We start from the raw sequence: 21,308 nt of genomic DNA on the forward strand, positions 1-21,308 counted from the left end.
AACCCTGTCTGTGATGGCAGGGAGAGATGTTAGGCAAATGAAGGAGAAGGATAAGAAAGGAGACAATGATTGAGGAGACAATGTGCACATCCGACAGCTACTCTCGCAAAACTGAACCATCATTTTATTAACAAATCTCGGGTGTAATTCTCACTGCCGGCCTAATTGATATGGTAAATGGACTGTATTTTCATAGCGCTTTTCTAGTCATATAGACCACTCAAAGTGCTTTACGGGAAAGTCACATTCACCCATTCACACACATTCATACAGCGCTGCTATTTACCATGCATTTTTCTGTCACATTCATACACATCCATACACTGTCGGAAGAGCCGTCAGAGGCAAGTTAGGGTTAAGTGTCTTGCCCAAGGACACAACGGCATGTGTACTGGGATGGATCCGCCAACCTTCGGGTTGGTGGACGAACGACTCTACGTCCTGAGCCACAGCCGCCCTAGATATTTCTTAGATATGTGTGTTACAACAAATCCATTTCCTGCGTGTGTCTGAGATTGATAGTAAAAAAAAGAAAAAACCTAGAAAACTGAATATTGATACTATTGATTATGAGCAGGCTGACTGGAGAGGAGTCGACTCACACAGCGGTGTCCTTGAGGAGCATCTCCGAGGTCACGGCATTACGGTGACCTTTAAAGCTCCTTTCAAAAATATTAATTCTCCCCAATTACTCTTAAACCCATTGTATAGCATAGATCTAAAAGCATTGCAACCACTGAATGCAGCACTTCGCTCATTCCTAGGATCAATTTGAAGGATCAAGTGGGCGCAACAGTTTGTTTCAGATAAAAAAATATTTTAAAATTAGCCCGTCCCCGCCCATCTTTCTTTACGAGAGGATTGAAGCACATTGAATTCGCATTTTAACCACGAATACCGAGACGTGGGGTGTCTTTTTAATTATTTAAGAAATCTCAAAGACTAAGGAGAGCAGATTTATTTGCAGTAGTTAATCATACAAAGTGCCTCAGCACACAGCCGTGAAGCCGGACACCGACCTCGGAGCAGGAAATAAAGGCTAAAGAAGAACAAACAGCCCGGAGAAAACTAGAGACCCACGGGAATTTCTGATCTTAGAAGCTTCGGTCTTATCCAGATGAGCAAGGTTCACTTTTTTGGATGGGGGGGGGGGCTGAGAGCAGCACCTCAAGCAAAAGATCTCATACTATTTGGCTGTGTGGTGTTAGTCTAGTAAAGACACAGCAGACCCTTTTTTTTTTTTTGAATTAACAGAAAAATTTGGGTAGTAAAACATTTTATCTGGTGATTTAACTGTGTTTGTGTGTGTGTTTGTGTGTGTGTGTGTGTGTGTGTGTGTGTGTGTGTGTGTGTGTGTGTGTCCTAGAGAACCCAACTGTAGCATGAACTACCTCTGTCAGTCTGTTTCACAAATGTGTGAGGTACACTCATGAAACTTTACAGGTGTGTAGTTCAGATCAAAATGAAAGGCCGAATTCGAAGGTGGGTGTACCCATGGGTACTGAGTCTTTCGAACAAGTTGTCTATCGCATTTATTATGTTATCTTTTTGCGGGGTCATGCTTTTAATTGCTGTTGCATACAATCAATAGATAAGTGTGCTTTCATAAGACCGTGTCAACCTAAACAATTGAAAATGGTTGACTGAATAAATTAACGCTGCCGTGGTTCGTTTTCAGAGATGAGTAGAAGATGACTAAAGGAAGAAGCAGGGGTGCAGGAGGATGCTTCAGGCAAAGAATCTGCTACCTTTGCAGGAGAGGCAGATCGTTATCGATCCCTCTCAAAATGAGATGTGTGTGTGTGTGTGTGTGTGTGTGTGTGTGTGTGTGTGTGTGTATGTGCCCATGCAAAGGTGTGATGACCTGTGAACCCCAGGCCCGCGGGCACTTGTTAAAGCTCTGAGCAGCTTCCCCTTGCCCCACCATTGACAAGCATGCGTGGCCCCACAGCACCACAGGAAAACAGCGAGTAAACAAGGGAAGCAATTATGGATCACAGCTTTCAGCAAACAATTCGAAAGCACACACTGAAAACAAGCTTTCGCTAACATCATTACACATGCATGTATGCACATTCAGTCTCGAACCAAACAATTCCAGCAACATCCACCGGGGATTGAGAGACAAGAGATACAGTCTCTGTTATTCCGCCCTAACCGTTTCAGGTGGAAAAACTTTTTTATGAGCATATTTTTAGGAAATAATGATCTCAACAACACATCATTTAAGGTTTAAGGAGTTCCGCTGACTCTTAAACCTAAAAACAGACTTGATGGATGGATCCCATGGGTGGGTGAGAAAGATATCAACTACTTCAACACCTTTGTGCCATTTAAAACGGAATGTGCCAGAGTTACTGCCAACAGTAAGAAGTTAAATTATGCATGCTTAGTTCGCAAACAACCATCATACCTGTCTCTTTTTTCTTTTTTTTTCAAAGCAGTTTCAGCAGTCACACTGGGACCCCATTTATCTTACTCTATTTCCTATTCCTACCCGACATGTTGGCGTGTTCCAGCACATAACAGAGCATTTACTGGAGTTGCTCTCCTACCAAAATGGTCTCCAGTGAAGCTTATTAGTGGCGTGATTTCCAAGGAAGCACCGAGGGAACCCGACAGTTTTCATCCAACAAACAAAGGAAGCCTCGTCGGTTTACAAAGACGCCTTATCGTGCCCCATCAACCATGGCAGAGAAGTCCTCATTAGTGGCGAGACTCGGCCCGTCTCTGTCAGCATCCCAAAGGCTGTAGGGAGTATTGTTAGCTTTGGGGACGACACAGCAGGCCAGCTTTCCCCCCCAATCAAGCCATCAAGGTCCGGCAATCTGTAACTAGTGCCGTGCGGGGTTTCGGGGGTCACAACAGTCAACCTCTTGCAGCCATGAGTAAGTACATGAGAATTCTGACCTGTGTACAACTGACTCCGAAAGGCCAGCCAGATGTCTCAGTTAAACCAATCCCTATGGGTTGCTGCACACACACCAGTGATGGAATTGGGCTGTGCACTGCCGGTCTCCGAGCCCCTCTTGTACGTACTCTCTCTTTCTTCCGGTAACACATGAGGTGTGCTCTAAAGGTAAGGTAATCCCCGGGGGACCTTGGTCAACGATCGCTGATGCAATTAGCCTAGTTATTTGCTTAGATGGTGGACTTTTGTAGAGATTAGGGCTGCGACTAACGACTGCTTTCACTGTTGATTAATCTGTTCGTTATTTTTTCAATTGATGGATTAGTTGTTTGGTCCATAAAATAAAAATGTCGATCGTGTTTCCCAAACACCCAAATTTTGTTTTGTTTTGTCCACAAAATATCAGGGCCGGCCATTCTTTTCTTAAAAGTTTCCCATGGTTCCCTTTCCACACCGTGTTTACAGACCACGGAACAAAGCAGGTAGAATGGCGAGCAAATCGCGAGCATCACTCTGGGGACGCATTATTAAGATCGGTGGGATGAAAAGGACAAAGCCATCACGACACAAGCATATGCTTTTAATGGCAATCATTTACATTATTATGTGTCGTCCAATTACCGCTGGCAGATTTATTATGCAGAGATTAAACTCTCAACTAAGGGGAGTTCCAGCTTCCCCCTTAGCTCTGAGTATGAAGGCGTTTTTTGTTTTTTTTTCAACTGCAGAGTGTGATGCTTTAATGATGGACCACTGCACCTTTTTTTTATGCAACACTCATAATACCATGCAAAGGAAATGAGTTGGGGTGGAAGAAAACCTGTTATCATTCTGACTGAAACTTGTGAGGCAGGAGTCATTTTCAAGGAAGGGCATGTAAACCTGGCAGCTATCCCAGCTATATCACATCCCTGTAATCTATGGCGGGATAGGGATGTGCCACATGTATACTCTCACAGGTTCAAACAGGGCCACCGCTATGTACATTTACTATACAGCTCATGTATAGTACCTCACATGTCTTGGCTAAAAACTGTGCAACTGGGCCTGTCATTGAGAATCTGTCAAAAGTCTGGTCCACTGCACTGGTCCTTAGGCCAAAAAATAAAATTAAAATAAAGATAAGAGTGCCAGAAGTGTTTGGTGTTCGGTGTTCAAGACGAGCACTCGATACCCTTAGCATCTGGGCTTCCACTAAACGGTTAGTTTCATGTCAGTGCTCATATATTTATTACATTAGCATATTTGAATAATATTTTTTTTAGCAAAAGCACAAACCTCCTTGAGTCCTCTTGAAACTTCCTGAATTACTTGTCTACCGAATGTATCTGTTTGGAAATTTAGAGACGACGAAATGGAAAATTGGTGTCATGCCTATTTTCGTGCTCTTGATGTGGACAGGCAAGACTGAGTGTGTTTCCTTTTCGGAGTGAACACTGACGTTTAAGGGAGTCGCCGTACGATATCCACATGTCCGCACTGTACCTCCTCTGCTCCACCTCAGGCTCTGGGAGGGACATCTGGTGCTTTTTTTTAAATCTCAGCTAAGTGTCATATAAATAAACCTTGTCATTATTTGTTAATTGAAATAAATGGTGGCACATCCAAGGATTAGGGCGTGTTGAACCTACATGCATTCTGAAGTGGGCAAGATTACTTCAGTTGTGATAATGTAGGGGAGAAAAGCTTGGGAAAATATTTCTATATACAGTTAAAAGGAAGTCCAGTCACAAAATAAGCCATCACTCAGTGTCAGACGCCAGTGCTGGAAACATTTCTCAGTCTGTGGCCACCGTTCATGTTACTGACAGCTGTCTTTGTCTAACGCTGTGAACAAGGCTTGTGCCAGTAGGGGATATGAGGAATTCTTAAAATGTAGGTTTTCTTGTAACCTGGGTTTCCAGGAATCAATAAACTCATTTTTGTCAGATCACTGGTAATTATTATGACAAAAACAGCTTTAAAATGTGTTGTTGTTTTTCTATAGGGATTTAGTCATTATTCCCTTGGCCTATCTGCTATTGTACCTTGTGTTCAGCTTCATGTATCAATTGTTGGCAAGGAATAAACCCCTCCCATAGGTGGAGTCCTTCAAAACTAAAAAAAAAACCTAAAAAATAATCCAGGCTCAACCAGCTTGTTCTCAACACCAGGTGCATATATTAAAAAAAATAAAAAATGTTATTCAATGTCATATTGGTTGAAACTACCCAATAAGCTATTAATCTAAGAGACTTGTAATTATTGGTGTGACTGCATCCTCCCACAATATTCCATTAGTGTTAACTCCTGATGGGCAGAGGACGTCTTCTGGGGCTATGTGACTACAGATGACTACATCTGCAAAGGGTGGTGCTTGACGGGCACAATGTGGCTAACATCAGCCGTGACAAAAGGCTCAAGAAGTAAAACTATAAGCGTTGGCTAAAAAGTGAGTGTAGTGGAAAAGTATGTCAGCAAAGACCACGCGACACAAACTTCATAAAAACAGAACAGCTTGCCTACATGCTGGTGTTGAAAATCAGCCTGTTGACAGAAAAAACTAGCACATGGAAATTGAATGAGTGTGCATGGTCCGTACATGGATGAATGAAAGAAAACATCTGGGTTGGCACGTCCAAAGTATGACTTTTATTCATCAATCTGGACATTGTGAATTCACTTTATAGACAGAAAAACGCTGTTCCATAACTGGAGTCTCCACCGTCTGCGGTGAGAATAACGCGCCCTGGTCTGGGTGCATTGGGAGTATCCAAGGTAAGTCTCTCTACTCCTCGTTAACCTGCAGCTCGTGTTAAGTATGCATCCACAGATGCGACTGATTTTATCACACGCTTAAAACAACATGGTCTAACACTAACACCCCCCCCCCCCACACACCTTCAGACACTTTACTGTGACAAACTAATTTCCCACTGGTGTGATAAGTGCTGCTTATGAGATGCTGTGTTCCACTGGTCTGTGGCAATTATAGATGGATGGGTCACTTTCAGCGTGCAGGCGTGGGTCAGGGGCCAAATACTGATCCTCCTGCACAGAGAGAAGGTGACCGAAATATCCACAGGGATGCTCTGACTCCTCAAACTTCATTTGTATGAGTTATAATAGCAGTTGTGGGTATTTTGGTCATCTCCCACACCCTGAACATGAGAAAAGATGTAAAAAAAAAATATAAAAAAGCAGCCCCTACCTGTACAAATCTGTAGCATTGCCAGTAGACAGGTAACTGCCGTCAACCAGGCAGGCATCATTCACGAGCAGCTGGGAAACGGAGTAAATCCAGAGAGAATGCGCTTTGGGGGTTATTTCTGTCTCGTTTCATCTAAATCTCAACTTCCACTGCCGCTGGACGGACTGCGCGGTGACACTACAGACATGTGGATACACACTGTTCAGCGCCGCTCCTCGGAGAGAGGGGTCCTTTCTGCAACGAAGTTCACGTCACTCGGAGGCATCGCCGCGGCGGTTACCCTCGAGAAGCAGCCCCCTCGGACGCTCTGCCCGCGCCGCCGAGCTCCGAGCTGCCGAACGCGCGCAACTTCGCGGAATTCATCGGTCGTCGGACAACGCCATCGTTTCGGGTTCCACTCGCACGACGCGACCGGAGGAGCGAGGGTCCAGAGAAGGGGGGGGGGGGGGGCAGGGGCGAGAGGGGGGGACGAGGCGGCCACTTGCGCTCACTTTAATGGTTCACATGTGTAGCTTCTTGCCCCCCTCTGTGCGCCCCGGTGTGGCGCTGGTTGGATGAGGCGCCGCGCGTCTCTGCGCTCTCTGCGCACTCTGCTTGGGGCTTTTCTCCCCCCCCCCCCCCCCCCTTTTCCCCACTCCAGAGGCTTTTTCTGCTGTGCAGAGGAGATTCCTGCGAGTCAGGCACCGTTTAACCGCACAAGGACTCACGTTCACTATTTTTTTTTTGTATGTAGCTCGTCCCTTGTGGAAGGAAGAAGAAGAAGCTCAGGAGCACAGCAGCCTCGTGAAATCACTGCAAACGCGCGGAGCGTGGACGTTTGAGGTCTGGTGTCTGATGAGTTAAATATTAGGAGACAGTATGTGTCACAATAATCCAGTCGAATCAAACGCAGGGCCAGCTGTTTCTACTTTGTTGCAGAGGACCGGGCCAGACTGGCTGCACCAATAAAAGGCACTTACGGTGCTTTTCATGTGAAAGGCAGATCCCTCAAACAAAGATTCCACTTAAAAGCCTATCTACGTGTATCTACTGTTAATGTGACCTCGAGACATGATTCATAATGTCCTTATGGCCCTGTCAAGACAGAGGGACGTGCACTTCCATGTGTGTCCTTATTAAAACCCGAAGGGATGAGCTCAGGCAGCACATATGCATTGCAGCAGGGGAAACTATACTGTACTTCCAATGAGCCACGTGCCTTATATCCACACAGGAAAAACAGCAGCACTGTGCGATCTTCTTCCCATGACAAAAAAATCGATCAGGTTTCCTGGCTGTGACCCCCCCCCCCAACCACTGGGAAAATTAGATGACATTTTAAGTGGGCTAAAAAGCAATTATAGCCTATTCCATATCATTTCTTTATGAAACACTTGAAAGCGATAATCGTGTAAACAGCTGTGATATTTCAACTTCAATTGAATGCAATTTGAAATGATGAAGATGAATCCATTTTGAAGTTAATAGTTCATATCACCCTCAGAACCTCACGCTGTACACGTCTCTTGTTTTCTGTGCAGGTCAGCACTCCCTCTGCTGGCTGCAGGGCCACAGCGCAGGCAGTGAGCTTTAGTGTTTGTTTTCCATTACGTGATTTTTATTCTGGATTTCTCCTTCGGAATTTGATCCAGTCACGATATCCCATCGTGTCTTCAGTGACCAAAACACACTGTTTCCATAAATGGTCAAATTCTTTGCCGGCTTTCATTTTTGAAATACAATACTGACATACACTTTTAAAATTAATTTTTAACATGCCCCCTCCACAGACCTCCGAATATCTCAAAAGTCTGTAATGAATAAGCAAGAATGAGTAAGATTCAAGTGTCTAGTTGAGGCATGTGAATAATTTCTACTATGAAAATCATAGTCTTAAAAATCTCCAAGCCAAAATTGAATAATTATGTCTCGAACCAAATTTAAACTGTCTTGATTCGCTCACACGCCGCAGACGAAACAGTCACGCTGCTCGTCTTTGAAGTCACATTTAGACACAAAGTTTGCTCTCCCTCGCCCCGATCCTTTAATTGGCCATTGTGGACCACTCCTGGCTCTGCTGAATGCAGCCAGCTCTCTAAGCAGAACCATCACAGCTTGTAAACAACCAGTAAAACACAGTCTCATTACAGCCACAAATATGCACTCTATTTTATTCATTTTTTTTGTTCAAGGACTTTTCTGTCCCTCCTTGCTTTACCTTCAAGGATTTTCGTCTTTTTTTCTCCCAATTCCTATCCTATATCATCCATCCATCCATCATCCATACCACTCATCTTTTAAGGGTCACTGGGGGGTTGGAGACAACCCCAGCAAACATTAGGCAAGAGGCAGGGTACACCCTGGACAACATAGAGAAAAAACAACCATTCAAACTCACATTCACGGCTATACGGTCAATTTAGAGTCTCCTATTAGCCTATCCCCAATCTGAAATTTCTTTGGACTGTGTGAGGAAGCCGGAGAACCCGGAGAGAACACACGCAGACACGGGGAGAACATGCAAACTCCACACAGAAAGGCCCTGGTTGGTTCCAACCAAGAACCTTCTTGCTATGCACCACCATGCCCCATAATAACCTAACCATCATATTCTTTACTGAAATATATGTACAGTTGTTGCCGTGGTTCTTACCATTCCCACTATTATTCAATCTAAACTGGATTTTGTTTTTGCTGCACGTTGATATTGTGTTTATCCCCCCCCCCCCCCCCCCCCCCGCAGAGTCTCTGTTCACGTTTTCTTATCATGTTTTGCATGTAAACATTATCAGCACTCTATGACTCTGGCAGCCCAGTTGGCTAAGAGCGACTGACGATAAACAATATGGTTCTGGTCACGTAATGACTACATAATTAGTCTAAAGCCATAATCATTATGAGGAATTAGCTGGCAGCCGTAGCGGTAGGGGCAGAGAACAAATAATAAGGGGACTGGGTTCACCGGTGGCGCTCTCGCTTTATGAGCACGCGGCCTCGACGTAACAACAGATGCAGTGCTCTCAGCTAAATGCAGGGTTTGTAAAAAAACTGACCGCGCATTTCGCAGTTGGTTGAAATCCAAAGCTTCGCCGACATCGATATCTCCAGGAACAGATGGTGAAGAATGGACACAAAGACACGCAAGGTTTTCATGGCAACACAATACATAAAATGGCAAGGATTACAGGGAGACGGTGCCAAGCACTGAGACCTATTTTTTTTATCAAAGTGATTCTCCATTTGGTTCAGAGCCATGAGGGAAAATCTCTCCAAAAAGCCAATCCCCAAAAAATATATATAATATTAATGAAGGAATAAATAGTTTTGAATCTCCAGAGAGTGACACACTTCGCTACCCCTCTATTAGTCACGGTTCTGACCGTGAAAAAATGCAGACAGGTTTCAAATCTTCCTCACTGAAATTATCTGTCAATAACTGAAATGAGGATATCAGACAGGTGGACCGAATGAACTGTGTGCAAGTATTAATGGATAGGTGTGTACGCGCCACACACCATCACCATTAGCGGCTTCTCTCACTCCATTCTAGCGTTTATTTCCAATGCCGATACCGCCCTCCCCCCATTCCGTATCGTTTCTGACAGCTCTTTGGTTCCATCATTTCTCCTATCATAGTTCCCCACTTGTTGATATCTTTGCCCATTTGTCAGCGCCTCTCACTGCACATCGCCACAGTTGCTCAGGATCACACGAAATGTCGAAGCAAAATGAGAGTCAGCCGTCACATTCACCATCCACAACACAGTGGGGGAAAGCTGCAGCAGCAGCAGCAGCAGCCATGCCGATGCTCCTCTTGACCTCCCTCCAAATTGGCAAACTGGCAGCCATCCGGATCGCCTTATTAGCTGTTATGCCTTGGGCATCTTTTCAACTTCTCACAATGTCACTGTCATCGTTGTTTTTTTTCCAGGTAACAAAGGTCTTGGATATAAATAAACCTTCACAAGGCTTCACATCTCGAGAGATGAAACAGACAGATCAAGAATCAAACCTTTAACTTGGATGTCCACGTGAGCTACATCGGACGTAAGCCAAAAACTTCCAATTTATTCCATTAAAGTAAGGGGGGGGGGACCAAAACAATTTTATGGTGTACATTAAAAGATAAAAGGCCAAATAGATTTCTATTTGGGCATCTAATTTTCTTCCTGGAGTTATCGCAAATGTGCTCCAGGTGTAGAGGACGACTGTTCAGCATATAAACTGGGTTTTATAATCTCCCAACCAAAAAGGCTTTAGAGCAAGAGAAGAGCTCTTAAAGTCGTAGCATTGTTCTATCACAATACACCCCATGTCAGAGCCCTTACCATAAAATATCAAAACAAAGGCAGAGGGCAGTGAAGTGCATTGACACAGCACTTAAGGTCTTCGGCTGCCGAACTGGCATTAAGTGGTATAAGAGTCTTTGTCAGCAGAAAGAAACACAGTCCTCTTTCTGGGAATTGGATTCAATGTTATATCTTTCAGTTAGTTTGGTGTAATACGCTAAACATTGGTGCTTCATATCATCCTGATTTGCATATATCAATTAGTAAACGGGCGTATACCTTTGTATCCGAAGCCGTTGTCTTCCTCAGACGCAGGTATTTGGGTGACGACCAGGTGGTTCCCTCTGTGTTTATCTGCATCTGCATGTGTGGGAAAAACAGCGGGATAGGAAATCAAATTTTACAGAAATACTTTGTTAACAAATATGCAACATGGAGGATTTCTTTCCAGGCCTAAGTTCTACTATCTTCATGGAACTTAAGTGGGTACATTTTATTAATGAATGGCAGTTACATGAGGGGGGACACAATTGTATTGGATAAGTAGGACATGCAGATAAATAATAGGCAATTGGCGTGTGAGGTAATTATCCTATACTATCACTTGCAGAGGAATATCACTTAATTCATTGTATATATATTCAAAACCAATTGACAAAAGAAGAAAGTTTTCTATGTTCAAAAAAAATGCACCCATGTATTGCAAGTCAATACTTTCATTTCATGTCACATACATGGATAGAATACATTTGACCATTTATTTAGCTGCTGAAAAGTGCTGCAAATCACAATTTCATTACTACTGATGTAAGTTGCCTATACACATTTTATTATGCTCCATTGTAATAATCACTGTCACTTGTCAACAAAGCAGTTTAATGAATTATTTTGGAATTGTATAAAAAATTACTTAATTTAACTCAAGAGCATGACTCAAATTTTGAAGTTAGTTTGATTGTTGTTATGAATAGATTAACCTAAATTAATAAATTAGATGAATAAATATTGCTCTGGAAGCTTATTTTAGGAGCATCAACAGTGTGACTTGTAAGTAAATTTTGTCATAAAGTCACAGAAAGTTGTATATGTATGAGTGCATGTAACTAAATCAATTTAGGTAGGTTAAATAACTATTTATTTTTTGAATTGTCAAAATAATCTGAAAACACTATTCATAAGTTATGTAAATACATGCCCCAACTTTAATTTAGTGTTCCAAAATAATCACTGCTTTCCAATTTTTTACTCTTGTTTTGTACACTAGCTGTATGGTTGGCTGTCATAAGGCTTGCAGTCATACTGTAGATATTGTCAAAGTGTACCACTAGAGGGTGCTGCCACTTCATCATGACACTGAAGTTTAAGCCAAAGAGGCAGCAACAAAGTCTAATACTGTATGTTTTTGCTCCTTTCAAGTTGGTGCACAGGCCGTGATCCTGTATCTTCTTAATCAGCTTCATAAATCAGACAGTTAACCTCCTTAGAACAATTAAAACTACAATTGTTTTCATCTGAACATGTTCCACATGGATATGCCCCCGGTACCATTATACACATAACTGTGTATTTTACTTGAAATTAATCCAGGCAGAGGGAGTACAACTTGAGGTTTGAATAATTAGTCAAGGATCATCAAGTTAAAGCTGTAGTGTCACTCCTCTGTCCTCAACTAAGAAACTGAGGAAATGTGTGATATAAAGGGCAACCTGGTTGCAGTGGCCGTGCGAACATTAATTCCCCGTTTTATGATTTTTATTTAATTAAAGAATTCAAATTAACAAAAACATACTCAGCGCTGTGATTTAAACTACTCAGCCACAAGGGTAAGACATTTCTGCACTCCCAATGTGATGAAGTTCTGCAGTTAGATAGTATTCACATAGTATTCACATCGAGTATTTTCAAATACATTTCTTTCTTTGCCCTGCTTCGCTCAACCTCACATCTCACCTGACGAAATGTCCAAGGCGTGGCCGTGCTGCAGCTGGATGACACAAAGCAGGATGATGAGAGGGAATGTGAGCCGTGATCGTATTGTCCTCATGGTCCGTGATGGCCCAGCGAGCCTTGAAGAGGGCTTAATACACCTGGGTGAAAGAAATGGATAACGTATCAGGACAACACATATTTAAACATGTGTATACGCAAAGTATTTAGCTTTTAAACGGATTCATGCTTCTATTATTTTGATGAGAATTTTGCGGGGGGGGGGAGAAGAAAAAGGTAGTGTAACTTCTTCAGGGCAGACTGGACGCTACAGTGACATAAAAAAAAGGGATGAGATGGTCCACCGGGGCTGAGGCTAGCTGGTTGGCATGCTATCTTCGGTAGAGGCAAAGAAACAGAAGCAATAAAAGAGTCAACACTTCCACTGCTGGAGACAGCTCTTAGAGAGGAAAGAATACAGTGTGAATTCTGAACTTTGATGCAACGTTTCTGCAAGATTGGTGATTAAGCAGCTATTAACCCTAACATTGGCCAAGAAACAGAACCAAAAAAGTTTACGTACAGGAAATGGAAACATAATTGGAAAATGTTTCTCCGTTATAGTTCATGATATTTATTATTATTGTGTAATTTCATGTAAAATTCCATGGCATGATGATCACGAAACAGACCATCTACCCTTCTGGTGAGTATGTACAACCACGTTTTATTACAAAGGAGGAGGGGGGGCTCAGACAGATGGACTTTCCTTTTAAACCAATCCAGCATGCTGCTAAACTCTGAGTCCGTTTGTTTCAGTCTGATCCAATACACATACTGAGGGAAGGCAGATTATACTGTTGCCTCAGTGTAGCTTTTACTACCAAGACAGAATGAGCGTCTACAGTGCATCTGTGATATGTTCTCTGTGCGCTTTGAGCAAAACCTTTGTGTTCAAGTTCCCGCATAAAAAATTGCATGTGCTCATTCATAATCTAAGTCAAACACCATACAGAAATGCTCACATTTACCTGCTGCACATCACCTATTCTCAGCCCCCAAACATATACACATCCTGACACACACACACACACACAAACTAGAAAAACCCTTGTTCTCGAGTGGGAATGGTGATGAGACACGGTAACGGTGCCAAACTGAGAGAGAAATAGGAAGTCAGTTCAACTGATCAGCCATCTGTGGTACAAACACATTTGCAACTAATCCTAGCTGTCTGATGGACGGCCAGATTCCTGGGACGTCTTGGCAACGTGTGGCCACCGACTCAATGCTCCACTTTAATTGTTCCGAGAAATGCACAGCAACAGCCAACACGGTAAATATGCCAAAACTGCCAAAAAAATGAATGTACTGTGCACACAGTAATGAGGAGGGTATAGGGTTCTTATTGTTTTGGGGGAATTGATTAAGCTACAAGAAAGTGATATGTTGTTAGTTTAAGTAAAAAATCAAAGCACTTTTTTTATCTGTATATGAAATGGAATGTTTAAAGATTTGGGTTTAGTTTTTGTAATTTTGACAGGGGTGAGTGGTTTAACCTAGTCTACTGATAATCAAACATGTAATTGGTTGAATAAATTCAGGTATATCTTAAAGATATATGGCATTACAGTAAATGAAACCTTAGAAAACATGACACGATTGACTTTAGATATTTCTTGAATATTATACATTAATGTTTGTAAAGATAACATTTCATTAGTACTGCACTGGTTTTAATTTTGCTGTAGATATGAAGATGTGAAGTTCAATAAAGTAAGTGATTTGTATTTTATTTTTAACAAGTAGCAGGGTTCTAAGAATGGCAATGATGAATCTGTCTGTCAACCAGGTTGTTCCAGACCAGAATATCTCAAAGGCTACTAGATTGACTGCCCTGACATTTTGTACAGACATCCATGGTCCCTATGGAACATGTGTCCTAGTGACTTAGGTGACCCCTTGACTTTTCCCCTAACACCACCATATGGTTGGCATCTATTCATTTTAGAGAAACATCTCAACAACTATGGGGATGGATTGGTATTAAATTGGTGCACGGTGCACAGAGAGTGAACTCTAATGACGTTGGTCTTTACCTCTAATTTTTCTTGCAGCCCCACCGGCTGGTGAAATTTTTTTATTCATCCAGTGAAATATCTCAACATCTACTGGATAGATGGGCAAAACATGACTATGCAAACCTTTATGTTTCCAGGAGGCAGAATACCGATTACCTGACTTTTCCTCTCGCACCATCAGGGGGTTTACATTTGTGGATTTTAGGTGATATGTCACAACAACTGGATGGATTTTTCATTAAATTTGGCACAGACATCGATCCCTTCTGGACTAACTGTAATTAATCTGGTTATCTTTTAACTTCACCTGTCCACTAGCAGGTCAAAATATTACTAGTACTCAGGTTTAGTCTCAACTATAAACTATAATTAAAGCTAATATGCAAATGTTAGCACGCTATGTTAACGTGCTAAACTAAGATTGTAAACACATGGTTACCTGATAAACATCAAACCTGGTGAAAAGCATGTTACCAATGCCATTTAGGGTTGTTGAGGACTTGGGTACCTGAGAACAGTCTCAGAGATATTCTAGCTGTAGGCTCTCAGTCTTTTTAGACTTTATGTTGCATAAATTGTTTGTATAGTATTTTTCTTCATTCTGCATCTGGTTTATATTAATTTGTGGAATTTTGGAAGCCAACGCAGGCTTCACGTATCTGTGTTTATGACAGCAATAAATAACTGCTATTGTAATTGGCGAGGAAAATAATTTTTACTGTTTGGCCAATCTAGTAAAGATGCTGATGTTAGATGCTGTAGTTCAAAAGCTATGAAAGCCAGAACCAATAATATTCCCTCGTAATATAATATTCAATATGAGTGACATTTCTATTGAAATTCGCTGTTGCAAAACTCCTCACATGGAAATATCACTAACATAATGAGTGAGGAAGATTGCGTTTTGTTGAGGGCAGAATATTAAATGTGGCTGGTAATAATAATGTTGCATTGCTTGGTTTTATCCTTATGACATATCGTACGGGGAATACAGATAGAAAGATTGGCAGAAAATGGGTTTAGAATAGGGGGAAAAACGTAATGAATCCAAGATGTAATTCCAAAATATGCCAGTGGGAGAGAAATTATATGAGTGAAACGGAAAAAAAAGCAACTGAGTGTATCCGTAATGTGCTGATAACTCCAGCGGAGGAGTGTTATTTTCACACATCAAATCTGAAATGAAAAGCGCAACGGGCATGGTTCTAGTGAAGAAAACCAGGTCAGTGATGCGCCATGTAAAGGTTAGTGGTTAGTATAGCACATATGTGTAGTCAACACATAGTATAGCACTCCTCTATGCTTCAAACAGTAGGTTTAGTTCCATTTAACTTTTTTTTTATCCTGCTGTCTATCTCGTGTATAAAAAAAAAACTGCACCCATCCTGTAAATCATTTATAAAAAAGTATGCATGCGCTCGCACCGAACACTTGCAAAGTTTCCCTTTTTACTGAGAAACTTGACAGTAAAATATCTCATGTGCACAAGGCGCTGAGCTAATGGGGAGAGTCTGCAGATCAAAGGAGACAGGACTGCTGATTTCCCTTCTTCCTTCTTCTGTCTACTGGGGAATAATCACAGCTTACCATCTAACACACTGTCAATATGCCTTGAACAGGAAGTCTCTGTATACCACAGCAGACAGATCGCATACTTCAGAGAGCACTGGAGCATGAACAGAATCGGCTCTCGGCACCTTTCCCCCGGACTTATTTTTTTTTCCCTCCTTCTCGAAGTGCATTCCTCCAGAAACATGCGCGATGCAATAATTCATACTAAGTGTATCATGTCAAAAGGTGTGAGGAGGATAATTAAAAGTAATGGATATGTTTGCTTTGGACGCACGCTGCAACAGAAAGCAGATATATGTCAATGCACCTGTAGCATCTGTCACTATACAATACTAACACGCCTATTGCATTTCCCTTCCGACTGGAATTTTATATGCTTGTTGTATATACAGTATATATTCTTGTCACTGCATCTTGTTGTAATAACTATATAGTGTACAGTATTTGCTCATGTTAAAGGTCAAACATCTACATGTATATTTATGTGATGGTTAATCAGAGGCTCTGTAGTACATCACTGGATGCTGAGTGAAAGCAGGGGGTACAACCAGGAAGTATGATTCACTGACTATTTGCTGCACGAGATCTAGAGTCTAAAGCCAGGCCACAGTGGGAGGTATGTGGAGGAAGAGGCACGCTCTATTTGGACAAGACAGGCTCAGACATTTGATGTACGCGCAAACCACCTGCATAAAGGACGGCCAATCGGGTGAAAACACATACTGTAATATCATACGAGGCTCACCGTCTGCTCGCGTAAGAGTTCTTATCATCACCTGGCAGTTATCGCTGATGTATGGCTGCATCTTTTGGGGAAATAGATGGGGAGACAAATACGGGGGCTTTCATCACTGCCACTGTAACACATTATGGGAGCTATCGGAGCAGGACAAAGGATATTAAAAGTATGAGAGGCAGCGTCGGGAGCACTGTCAGGGCTCATTGTGACGAGTCACTGTTGGCTGAGTAGGCATTATTGTGGAGAAAAAAAAAATAGCCTGCAGGAGTAACAGATGATCCCACGGACCAGCCACAAGGAGCAGGGACCCAAGAAGACTGGTTTAAGCATGGGAACTTTTGACAACCAAACATGCTGTTGGCTGCATTTGACTGTTCAAGCTGCAAAATTGTGCAGATAATATATGGTGCGGTGTATTGATGGCACATTTGATCAAGAATGTGGTTGTTAAGCTGAGAGAGAAGAGAGTATTGATGGTCTACTGCAGCATACCACAGTTGTATCCCTCCCTTATAAACACCTCAAGCATTAGACTAGAATGAATCCATTGACTCGACTTAACATTTGATTTTTTTACTCTGTAAGGTGCAACTTCATACTTGCAAATTAAGATTTCTGGATTTGTTAGTAAAGCCAAACAAACTAAATCCACCCGTTTAAGTGACCCTTAAAGGTATGTTTGGATTTGTTTTGACGCAATTCTCGCAACTTGTTCGGTGCACATCCATAGCCTAATCCCTTTAGGGTTTCAAAACCACCGAAGGATTTGAGAGCAGAAGCCAGAGAATTCAAATAAAAAACAGACCAGAAAAAGAGAGGAAAAAAAAGAAGATCTTGTAGAAATGCATTCTGTGAGGTATTTCGCCTTTTTTTTTTTTATTCATCGTTTGTATTACGCATCCTTATATGGCTACAATAAGCTTATATTCTGTAAGGCGTCCCAATTAAATACATTTATGATGTAGCTATTTTTCAGCTTTCAACCCAAAATATAGTCAAACGTTCTGATATTGTTTTATAAAAAAGACTTGACTTTTAAAGTCACTGCAGTCATAGTATACATATGGATGAAGAAACAATTACAAATGGGAGCTCTGCCCTGCAAGTATACTGCTCATTTGGCAACATGTAATCATTAGAATACAAATAGCCTTCATGGCAATCTGTGTTAGCTACAAATAACTTTCAGCACCGCAGCACGTGGACAGCATCTGCTCCTGTATGAATCAATGGGCAGGCAAGGGATTCAGTTCCCTCTGAAGCCACCCACAGCTCAAACATGTGCACCCACGACACAAAATCCTAACCACAGACTCATGAATGCAAAGAACTTTTCGACTTACCCCTTCAGCTTATTCATCCAGTGTTATTGTTCCATTTTCTCCGTTGAAACCAAATCTCTGCCACTGTGTGTTTTAGGCATCCAAGTGCCCAACAATGAGAGCAGAGAGAAAGGGGGGAAAAAAGATGACGTGTTGTAGACCTGTAAAAAAAAAAACTAAATGTAAATGCAATCAAATTAAAGAAATAAAATCTAAAGAAGGAGCCATTGCCGAAGGAATAGCCTAAATAATCCATCTGTGATCCAGGAGACACTATCAGATGGGGCGCATACAAATCACAAACCTACCTCTGCAGCAACCTAGGTCCAATATCCTCAGGGTCCTAAGGCTGCACTCCCACAATTTACTCCTACAGATTGAGCCTGACAACTCACACACTGGAGGACACCAGACAATGCTGAATTTCAACATTGAAATCATTTAGATTTTATCTCCTCACACTATTAAAATATTATAATATTTTTCAGTTTGTGCTTTTATTAAATCACTGAGGACATCATGGACTTTATGTTGAAGATGATCCAAAATGCTTTCTGTGTTCAGATTTGGTGCATTTAAATATTTTGTGTGTTTACAGCATCAACCCTGGATTGCATGGCTTATTTAGACATTTACATATAGTTTACATATAGTATATATTGTATGGTTTTCCCAATGAAACATCACAGCTCAAACTACCTTCAACAATGGGCAGAGAATCACAGGCTGTTGCTGCAGTACATGGAAACATCTCTGTGTGTTGTGGTTCACAATCTGCAGCGAGGTATCCCACAGGGTCCACATTTACCTGCAGCAAACCACTAGGCCTCTCCCTCTCTTTCACTGTGAGTGAGATCGAAATTATATTTTGCCCATTTTTTTTTAGCCTACTGATAATTCAGGCACATACATACATACAGTGCATGTGCTAGAAAGCACCCAATTCATCTTGGAGATAGCAAAAGAGTTTTCAGTTCACCTGACCAGCATGTCTGTGGAAACGCTGCCCATTTCTTTGTCTTCTCCATCTCCCCCTTATCCACTACACTGTTGGATTTTAATGATTATTCACCCGCAACCATCTACTGAAGTTTCCGCAATAATAGATTTTTTTTTCTTTAATGAAAACAATGGCCACGGTGACTGATGAATGCGTCTTCTCCTCTGTAATTGATGTAATTGATCTGCAGCATTGCTCAGCAGCTATTTGTTCACAGCGTGTCAGGGGCTCAGCGGATTACACGAATCAGGCGACTGAACAGGTGCTTTGTTTGGGTATAATGTGTGTGATGCGTTTAGTTCATCCATTCGTTGGATTTCTGTTGTCACGAGAAGCCCATCTCCCTCTCGTACTTGGTTAGAAAAGATCGATCCATGTTCAGGCATAATCGTGCCCAGATTTATATGTTTGTTGCTACCTGACAACAATACAGAGGATTGATGCAAGACCTGCGCAATATAGTGTTGCCCCATACCCATCGGAGAGGTTAACAGCGTTTCACAAAGTCATAAAGGTGAACACTTGGCTGTTTGGCTTTTAGGTACTTTTACTAACAATTCTTCTGTTAAAAAAAAGAAAAGAATGTATAGAATCTGTTTCTGCAATGAAGGGGCATCAGGGCGTGTGACCAAAACAATTTTCATTTCAACCGCATCCTTATCGGCGGCAGCGCTCTTATCAAGATCCCACATCGAACTCAGCTGTGCGGTTTTGAATTAACCTGGAGTCGATATCGTGGTCATCTATCACGCTGACGGGAGCAGAGTGCGACATTGGACAGATAGTCATCTTGAGAGGAAACGTGGTCATCTCCTCAGCCAGGATGTGGGTTTAACTTTTCAGAATGACCCAAGTCCCTTGTGGGTTTGAATCCCAGGCGAGATTCACTAAAGACATCATAAATAATTACGTTTGGTAGTCGAGTACGAGTATGCAGGATATTTCTAAATGTTTTCCTGTTGTGCTCACCTCCAATGTATATGATTGTATATCTTGCATTTTATTTTTCATTTCATTATGTATATTTCTGCTCTTCCCCACCTTTGACATCTCATCCTTACCTTTATCATTTAATGTAACCCACTGTCACGATTACTGCAACATGTTACAGAATACTACACTATGCCACGAACGATTGCTCTATATTTAAAACTCATGATTGAGGCCAAACATTGTGCTGTCAATAATATTACGTGGCCTTATTTATTTCCATTTGCAGAACCACATTTATTTATTTATTTATATCTATTAAACGAAGGGATTGATCATCACAGCAGCAAATCAATTCTTAATAATTTTTCTCCCATCACCCATGACCTTCTGTGAGCGTAAAAGAGTCTGATTTATAAAAGGCAATGAAGTAGATACGATATGCAGAGATTATATTACTTATGTATCCATAGAGAGCCACACCGTTTATTAATAAGTGCCGTAATGGGTCAGTGTTGAGTTATTCACCTATAAAATCTCAAATTTCATTCGATTAGCACAAGCAGCGAGATGATAAGCCTTCACACTCACCTCTGTGAAGGTGTTGGCAATGAGTATTTTCCTGAAAGAAAGAGATCTGGGTTTAGGTCAACCTGTTTACGCTTGGTCCTCGCCTCACTTTGCCCTGGTCTGTTATTGAGTTGTGGTCTTAATTCTTGTTTCTTTAGCTGTATGGTGAATCTGTCAGCATAGAATAATGACCAGCCCTGAGGTCTACTGAGTGCCAAATATAATGTATCTATCCTGGACACATTGTACCCTTCACCAATTGATCATTACACCTTGATCACTGCTCTCTCTCTCATTTAACTGTGATTCGCCCACATCAAAGAATGACTGGCGGTTATATATTACCATACGTTTAATATTTGAGTCCCTTTTCCTTTTCCCCTCTTGGTATGGGGGCTGACTGACACTTCAGCATCTACACAGTCAGAGACAGCCAAACAAAGCCACTTTTATGGGTGGACCATTATACGAGAGCTGCATGGGGAAATCTGCGAGAATGCAATCCAGGTGTCATTGGCCCTCGCCTTAATCTCTTCCGTCTTTTGGAATTCATTTTCTCAGCGGCTTCACTCGAAAATGACATTCTGACACCATTTACATGGAAATCACTTTGCCTCTTCATCGGTAATGGTGGCCTGTGTGCAGACAGGACCTCTCCGAGGACTGGACTATTAATGGACATAAACAGGGGGAGGGAAGAAAGGATGGAAGGAATGAAGGAAGGAAGGAAAGAAGGAAAGGAAGAAAGGATACTAAGACAAGGGTTTAAGGGTTAAAGTCAAGGTCAGAGCCTCAGGTA

At 41.8% G+C, this 21,308-nt stretch overlaps 1 protein-coding gene across 5 annotated transcripts in view; it reads right to left on the reverse strand.

Moving 5' to 3' along the window:
• The window catches only part of LOC118301201 (roundabout homolog 1-like), a 90,363-nt gene that overhangs the window by 66,854 nt on the left and 2,201 nt on the right, over window positions 1-21,308 (reverse strand). For 4 of the 5 annotated variants that reach the window (XM_047330500.1, XM_047330499.1, XM_047330498.1 and 1 more), the window contains exons 3-5: window positions 18,031-18,170; window positions 12,320-12,456; window positions 10,649-10,729 (exon numbers count right to left, since the gene is read on the reverse strand). In XM_047330500.1, the coding sequence (XP_047186456.1) occupies window positions 10,649-10,729; window positions 12,320-12,456; window positions 18,031-18,047 (235 nt within the window). In that variant the 5' untranslated portion in view covers window positions 18,048-18,170. Of the gene's footprint in view, window positions 1-6,101; window positions 6,545-10,648; window positions 10,730-12,319; window positions 12,457-18,030; window positions 18,171-21,308 lie in introns of those variants that run through there. The other variant, XM_047330501.1, reaches the window with a different exon arrangement.

This window comes from Scophthalmus maximus, chromosome 2, assembly GCF_022379125.1.
Source record: "Scophthalmus maximus strain ysfricsl-2021 chromosome 2, ASM2237912v1, whole genome shotgun sequence".
NCBI classification, from domain to species: domain Eukaryota; kingdom Metazoa; phylum Chordata; class Actinopteri; order Pleuronectiformes; family Scophthalmidae; genus Scophthalmus; species Scophthalmus maximus.